Source organism: Scyliorhinus torazame, chromosome 5 (genome assembly GCF_047496885.1).
Source record: "Scyliorhinus torazame isolate Kashiwa2021f chromosome 5, sScyTor2.1, whole genome shotgun sequence".
In the NCBI taxonomy this organism is placed as follows: domain Eukaryota; kingdom Metazoa; phylum Chordata; class Chondrichthyes; order Carcharhiniformes; family Scyliorhinidae; genus Scyliorhinus; species Scyliorhinus torazame.
The window spans coordinates 1097661-1105881 of NC_092711.1; the positions used below are offsets into that span (position 1 = coordinate 1097661).

Genomic DNA, 8221 nt, shown 5'->3' on the forward strand with positions numbered 1-8221 from the left:
TGTAGGGGGCTGGAGGAGGTTACAGAGATAGGGAGGGTTGTCGGGGCTGGAGGAGGTTACAGAGATAGGGAGGGTTGTAGGGGCTGGAGGAGGTTACAGAGATAGGGAGGGTTGTAGGGGGCTGGAGGAGGTTACAGAGATAGGGAGGGTTGTGGGGGCTGGAGGAGGATACAGAGTTAGGGAGGGGTTGTAGGGGGCTGGAGGAGGTTACAGAGATAGGGAGGGTTGTCGGGGCTGGAGGAGGTTACAGAGATAGGGAGGGTTGTAGGGGCTGGAGGAGGTTACAGAGATAGGGAGGGTTGTAGGGGCTGAGGAGGTTTACAGAGATAGGGAGGGTTGTAGGGGGCTGGAGGAGGTTACAGAGATAGGGAGGGTTGTCGGGGCTGGAGAAGGTTACAGAGATAGGGAGGGTTTGTAGGGGGGCCTGAGGAGGCTACAGAGTTAGAGAGGGTTGTAGGGGGCTGGAGGAGGTTACAGAGATAGGGAAGGGTGTAGGGAGCTGGGGGAGGGTACAGAGATAGGGAGGGTTGGAGGGGCTGGAGGAGGTTACAGAGATAGGGAGAATTGTCGGGGCTGGAGGAGGTTACAGAGATAGGGAGGGTTGTAGGGAGCTGGGGGGAGGTTACAGGGATAGGGAGGGTTGTAGGGAGCTGGAGGAGGTTACAGAGATAGGGAGGGTTGTAGGGGCTGGAGGAGGTTACAGAGATAGGGAGGGTTGTAGGGGCTGGAGGAGGTTACAGAGATAGGGGAGGGTTGTAGGGGCTGGGGAGGGAGGTTACAGAGATAGGGAGAATTGTCGGGGCTGGAGGAGGTTACAGAGATAGGGAGGGGTGTAGGGGCTGGAGGAGGGGTTACAGAGATAGGGAGGGGTGTAGGTGCTGGAGGAGGTTACAGAGATAGGGGAGGGTTGTAGGGGCTGGAGGAGGTTACAGAGATAGGGAGGGTTGTAGGAGCTGGAGGAGGTTACAGAGATAGGGAGGGGTTGTAGGGGCTGGAGGAGGTTACAGAGATAGGAGGGGTGTAGGGGCTGGAGGAGGTTACAGAGATAGGGAGGGGTGTAGGTGCTGGAGGAGGTTACAGAGATAGGGAGGGGTTGTAGGGGCTGGAGGAGGTTACAGAGATAGGGAGGGTTGTAGGAGCTGGAGGAGGTTACAGAGATAGGGAGGGTTGTAGGGGCTGGAGGAGGTTACAGAGATAGGGAGGGTGTAGGGGCTGGAGGAAGTTACAGAGATAGGGAGGGGTGTAGGTGCTGGAGGAGGTTACAGAGATAGGGGAGAGTTGTAGGGGCTGGAGGAGGTTACAGAGATAGGGAGGGTTGTAGGAGCTGGAGGAGGTTACAGAGATAGGGAGGGTTGTAGGGGCTGGAGGAGGTTACAGAGATAGGGAGAGTTGTCGGGGCTGGAGGAGGTTACAGAGATAGGGAGGGTTGCAGGAGCTGGAGGAGGTTACAGAGATAGGGAGGGTTGTAGGGGCTGGAGGAGGTTACAGAGATAGGGAGGGTTGTAGGGGCTGGAGGAGGTTACAGAGATAGGGAGGGTTGTAGGGGCTGGAGGTGGTTACAGAGATAGGGAGGGGTTGTAGGGGCTGGAGGAGTTTACAGAGATAGGGAGGGTTGTAGGGGCTGGAGGAGGTTACAGAGATAGGGAGGGTTCCGGGGCCATTGGAAGGTTTGAAAAATGGAGGTGAGTGTTATATACCCGCTCCTTTCGGTGCCTGGGGAGGGAACACAGGGGTCGGGGTTAATTGGACTTGACGCTCCTCTGGACATTGCCAGTGTGAATAAAGATCTCTTTCTCTCTCCCCCTCTCTCTCCCTCTCTGTCCTCCCCTCCCCTCCCTCTCTCTCTCCCGCTCCATCCCTCTCTCTCCCGTTCTCTCTCCCCCTCCCTCTCCCTCGCTCCCTCCCTCTCTCTCCCCCCTCTCTCTCCCCCCTCTCTCCCACTTTCTCCCACTCTCTCTCTCTCCGTCTCTCTCCCTCTCTCTCTCCCCCCTTCTCCCTTCTCTCTCTTTACTCTCCCCCTCACTCTCTTCCCCCCTCTCTCTCCCCGCTCTCCCCCCTCTCTGTCCCTCTGTCTCCCCCTCTCTCCCCCTCTCCCCCCGCTCCCCCCTCTCTCCCCCTCCTCTCCCTCCCTCTCCCTCTCTCTCTCTCTCTCTGTCCCCTCTCTCCCCCCTCTCTCCCTCTCTCTCCCTCTCTCTCCCTCTCTCCCCCCTCTCTCTCCCCCTCTCTCTCCCCCGCTCTCCCCCTCTCTGTCCCTCTGTCTCCCCTCTGTCCCCCTCTCCCCCCATCTCCCCCCCTCTCTCCCCCTCTCTCCCCCTCTCTACCCCTCTCTCCCCCTCTCTCCCTCACTCTCCCTCTCTCCCCCTCTCTCTGTCCCCTCTCTCCCCCTCTCTCCCACTTTCTCCCACTCTCTCTCTCTCTCCCTCTCTCTCCCTCTCTCTCCCCCTCTCTCCCCCTCTCCCCTTCTCTCTCTTCCCCTCTCACCCTCGCTCTCTCCCCATCTCTCTCCCCGCTCTCCCCCTCTCTCCCCCTCTCTGTCCCTCTCTCCCCCTGTCCCCCCCTCTCTCCCCCTCTCCCCCCTCTCTCCCCTCTCTCCCCCTCTCTCCCTCTCCCTCCCTCACTCTCTCTGTCCCCTCTCTCCCCCTCTCTCCCTCTCTCTCCCCTCTCTCCCTCTCTCTCCCCCTCTCTCCCTCTCTCTCCCTCTCTCTCCCTCCCTCTCTCTCCCCCCCTCTCTCCCCCCCTCTTTCTCTACTCCTTCCCTCCCTCTCTCCCCCCTCTTCCTCTCTCCCCCCCTCTCCTCCCCCCTCTCTCCTCCTCTCTCCCGCTCTGTCCATCTCTCTCATGCCCAGTTTAACAGTTTTGAACAGCTTTGCATCAACTTTACCAACGAGAAGGCTTCAGCAATTCTTCAATCACCACATGTTCGTCCTGGAACAGGAGGAATACAAGAAAGAGGGCATCGAGTGGGAGTTTATCGACTTTGGGATGGATCTGCAAGCCTGCATCGACCTGATAGAGAAGGTCAGCTTCGTCCCTTACCCGGTGCACCCACCTCAATACACCTCCCTCCGTCCTCTCTCACACTCACACCATCCGGCCTTGTGCCTTTCCCAATTTCTGCAACTTTGCTGAATCTGTTCTGTGTCGCACTTTCTTTCGTTCCGTTAACTTCAGACTTCTTGGAAACTTCTCTTCATTTCTCTAGTGTCCTTAACCAGGGCCGACTTTAGATTTCCGGCATCTCTTTTCTTAACTGTTGCCCCCCCGTAGTATGGCTTTTCCTCCAGCAAGGCTGAGAGAGAGAGAGAGAGAGACGCACTCTCTCTTCTGCCGTCGAAAGCCAACTGCCTCTAGCAGAGCTGTGAGCGATGCCTTCTCTCTTACTACCTATCTCAAACTACCTATTTCTCACGAACCTTAGCGCGACCGCAGATACCTTGCCGGTCAATTTCCAATCTCTGCAACTTTCCTCAACAGAGCTCTGGGACGGGATTCTCCGACCCTGTCCCGGGACGGAGAAATCCCTGGGGGGTCGGGGCGGGGGGCGGGGGGGGGGGGGAGTCGCGAATCCCGCTCCTGTAGGGCTCCGCCATATTGCCCGGAGAACCCCTGCGCATGCGCGGAAACACACCGGCCAGTCTGCGCCTGCGCGGAAATATGCCGGCCGGTCCGCGCATGCGCGAACTCGCCCCGTCTCTTCGCCGCGCCAACCTCTCCGGCATCAGCCTAGCCACCGTAAATTTGGCGAATTCCTCACTTTCGGGGGGCTGCCGACGCCTGAGTGGTTGGCACCGGTTTTCCCGCTAGCATGGGGACTTAGTCCCCAGAAGGGAGAATCCCGTCCCTGTTCTGCGATCACATTAGCTGAACTCAAACTGAAAAGCTTTCCTACCTTACAAGGTCCCTGTTGCTGAGCAACCGTCGCTGGTTTATTTACCCCACGCGCCGTAGCCCTCTCTAAGCACGACCGAGACATAGTTGGAACTTAACCAACCCCCATTTTGTCAAACACCTTTGTCGAGCATGAATCTAACCATGTGTTTTGACCCTTCCAGACAGAGAAACATTAAATTAAACTTGAAACTCCACCTTATTTCTAACGTTTGCCAATACAAATGGAACACCCCTGAGAATGACCTGTATTTCCCTAACACTCTCTCTCCTCCAGCCCATGGGGATAATGTCGATCCTGGAGGAGGAGTGCATGTTCCCCAAGGCCAGCGACATGACCTTCAAGGCGAAACTCTACGACAACCACTTGGGCAAGTCGGGGAACTTCCAGAAGCCGAGAATTGTCAAGGGGAAGCCTGAGGCCCACTTTGCGCTTTGTCACTACGCAGGCACGGTGGACTACAACATCACCGGCTGGCTCCAAAAGAACAAGGACCCCCTGAATGAGACCGTCGTTGGCCTGTATCAAAAATCCTCCATGAAGATCCTGGCCAACCTCTTCGCCAACTACGCCGGAGCGGATTCGGGTAGGCGCCTGACCTCTGCGCTGACCCGTGACTCCCAATGACGACCCTTGACCCAAACAGTCCCCTTGGCGCCTTCGGGACAATTCGTCAAGTGACAACTCTTGATCCCAGTGCTGACCCTTGACGCCCAATAATAAACATCAGAACTAGGAGCAGGAGTAGGCCATCTGGCCCCTCGAGCCTGCTCCGCCATGAAATGAGATCATGGCTGATCTTTCGTGGACTCTGCTCCACTTTCCGGCCCGAACACCATAACCCTTAATTCCTTTATTCTTCAAAAAACTATCTCTCTTTATCTAAAAACATTTAATGAAGGAGCCTCTACTGCTTCACCGGGCAAGGAATTCCATAGATTCACAACCCTTTGGGTGAAGAAGTTCCTCCTAAACTCAGTCCCAAATCTACTTCCCCTTATTTTGAGGCTGTGCCTCCTAGTTCTGCTTTCACCCGCCAGTGGAAACAACCTGCCCGCATCTATCCTATCTATTCCCTTCATAATTTTATATGTTTCTGTAAGATCCCCCTGCATCCTTCTAAAATTCCAACGGGTACAGTCCCAGTCTGCTCAACCTCTCCTCGTAATCCAACCCCTTCAGCTCTGGGATTAACCTAGTGAATCTCCTCTGCACACCCTCCAGTGCCAGTAACGGGGCCTTTCTCAAGTAAGGAGACCAAAACTGAACACAATACTCCAGGTGTGGCCTCACTAACACCTGATACAATTGCAGCAGAACCTCCCTAGTCTTAAACTCCATCCCTCTAGCAATGAAGGACAAAACTCCATTTGCCTTCTTAATCACCTGTTGCACCTGTAAACCAACTTTCTGCGACTCATGCACTAGCACACCCAGGTCTCTCTGCACAGCAGCATGTTTTAATATTTTATCATTTCAATAATAATCCCTTTTGCTGTTATTCCTACCAAAATGGATAACCTCACATTTGTCAACATTGTATTCCATCTGCCAGACCCTAGCCCATTCACTTAGCCTGTCCAAATCCCTCTGCAGACTTCCAGTATCCTCTGCACTTTTTGCTTTACCACTTATCTTAGTGTCGTCTGCAAACTTGGACACATTGCCCTTGGTCCCCAACTCCAAATCATCTATGTAAATGCGAACAGTTGTGGGCCCAACACTGATCCCTGAGGGACACCACTAGCTACTGATTGCCAACCAGAGAAACACCCAATTAATCCCCACTCTTTGCTATGTCCATCGACAACCCCTTGACACCAGAGATGGCCTTGGAGGCCAGGATGACATTTGACCCACAAATGATGACCTTCGACCGCCAAGCAGACCCTTGACCCCTAACAAAGACCATTGACCCAACCAGGACAGTTAGTTCAATGATCACTCTGGGCCCCATTGACTACCCTTGACCCCCAACCCTTGACCTGCAGTGATGATGCCTGACCACCCAAAGATGACCCTGACACAAGCAGGTTGACCCCCAAAGACGCTGGACCCCCAAAACGGCTCGACTCCCTCACCAACCAAGGTCCGAGCCCTCAGCCAGCACAACTCAACACAACCTGGATAGAAACTGCGATCAGTAAACATCAGTGACCAGGTGCCAAGGATTATGGGGTACCCATCCTGGGATTATTGATGGGGGACAGTGTAGAGGGAGGTTTACTCTGTATCTAACCCCGTGCTGTACCCATCCTGGGATTATTGATGGGACAGTGTAGAGGGAGCTTTACTCTGTATCTAACCCCGTGCTGTACCTGTCCTGGGAGTGTTCGATGGGGACAGTGTAGAGGGAGCTTTACTCTGTATCTAACCCCGTGCTGTACCTGTCCTGGGAGTGTTTGATGGGGACAGTGTAGAGGGGAGCTTTACTCTGTATCTAACCCCGTGCTGTACCTGTCCTGGGAGTGTTTGATGGGGACAGTGTAGAGGGAGCTTTACTCTGTATCTAACCCTGTGCTGTACCTGTCCTGGGAGTGTTTGATGGGGACAGTGTCGAGGGAGCTTTACTCTGTATCTAACCCGTGCTGTACCTGTCCTGGGAGTGTTTGATGGGGACAGTGTAGAGGGAGCTTTACTCTGTATCTAGCCCCGTGCTGTACCTGTCCTGGGAGTATTTGATGGGGACAGTGTAGAGGGAGCTTTACTCTGTATCTAACCCCGTGCTGTACCTGTCCTGGGAGTGTTTGATGGGGACAGTGTAGAGAGAGCTTTACTCTGTATCTAACCCCGTACTCTACCTGTCCTGGGAGTGTTTGATGGGGACAGTGCAGAGGGAGCTTTACTCTGTATCTAACCGCGTGCTGTACCTGTCCTGGGAGTGTTTGATGGGGACAGTGTAGAGAGAGCTTTACTCTGTATCTAACCCCGTGCTGTACCTGTCCTGGGAATGTTTGATGGGGACAGTGTAGAGGGAGCTTTACTCTGTATCTAACCGCGTGCTGTACCTGTCCTGGGAGTGTTTGATGGGGACAGTGTAGAGAGAGCTTTACTCGGTGTCCTAACCCCGTGGTGTACCTGTCCTGGGAGTGTTTGATGGGGACAGTGTAGAGGGAGCTTTACTCTGTATCTAAACCCCGTGCTGTATCTGTCCTGGGAATGTTTGATGGGGACAGGTGTAGAGGGAGCTGCTCTCTGTATTTAACCCCGTGCTGTACCTGTCCTGGGAGGGTTTGATGGGGACAGTGTAGAGGGGAGCTTTACTCTGTATCTAACCCCATGCTGTACCTGTCCTGGGAGTGTTTGATGGGGACAGTGTAGAGGGAGCTTTACTCTGTATCTCACCCCGTGCTGTACCTGTCCTGGGAGTGTTTGATGGGGACAGTGTAGAGGGAGCTTTACTCTGTATCTAACCCCATGCTGTACCTGTCCTGGGAGTGTTTGATGGGGACAGTGTAGAGGGAGCTTTACTCTGTATCTAACCCCGTGCTGTACCTGTCCTGGGAGTGTTTGATGGGGACAGTGTAGAGGGAGCTTTACTCTGTATCTAACCCCGTGCTGTACCTGTCCTGGGAGTGTTTGATGGGGACAGTGTAGAGGGAGCTTTACTCTGTATCTAACCCCGTGCTGTACCTGTCCCTGGGAGTGTTTGATGGGACAGAGAGAGCTTTACTCTGTATCTAACCCCGCTGTCTTTCCACTTTAACCGCTCAGTTACGGAACAGAAGAAAGGCACGAAGAAGAAGGGATCATCATTCCAGACCGTGTCAGCGCTGCACAGGGTAAGGCCGTCAGCTCCGCTCTCCATTGATCGAGTCTTCCTCCTGTCGATTTCACCCTGTCAGTTTCCTTGGTCCTGTCTGCCTCCCTCTCTGTCTCTCTATTTGTCCCTCTCTCCTCCTCTGACTGATGTCTCTGTTTCCTTCCAACAGGAGAACCTCAACAAATTGATGGCGAACCTGCGATCGACACACCCTCACTTTGTCAGATGTATCATCCCAACGAACGGAAGATTCCAGGTAAGGACGGCAGTAGAAGGCCCATTAACACAGGAACAGGAGAAGGCCCATTAACACCACCCCACCCAACTACCAGTCCCCCCCCCCCCTCCCCCGCTGTGCCCACCACCTCTCTCCCACCCTCCTTGAGCCTGTGACACAGGAACAGGAGGAGGCCCATTCAGCCCCCCCTCCTCCTCGAGTCTGTTACACAGAAAACAGGGGGAGGCCCATTCAGCCCCCTCGAGCCTGTGACACAGGAACAGGAGGAGGCCCATTCAGCCCCTCGAGTCTGTTACACAGGAACAGGAGGTGGCCCATTAGCACAGGAACA

General features: G+C 54.6%; 1 protein-coding gene across 1 annotated transcript in view; it reads left to right on the forward strand.

The window, feature by feature from the left end:
• Positions 1-8221, forward strand: part of LOC140422575 (myosin-6-like) — a 232384-nt gene that overhangs the window by 49280 nt on the left and 174883 nt on the right. Inside the window, 5 exon segments of the mRNA XM_072507581.1 lie at positions 2847-2891; positions 2893-3018; positions 4166-4475; positions 7604-7671; positions 7822-7908. Of these exon segments, the coding sequence (XP_072363682.1) occupies positions 2847-2891; positions 2893-3018; positions 4166-4475; positions 7604-7671; positions 7822-7908 (636 nt within the window).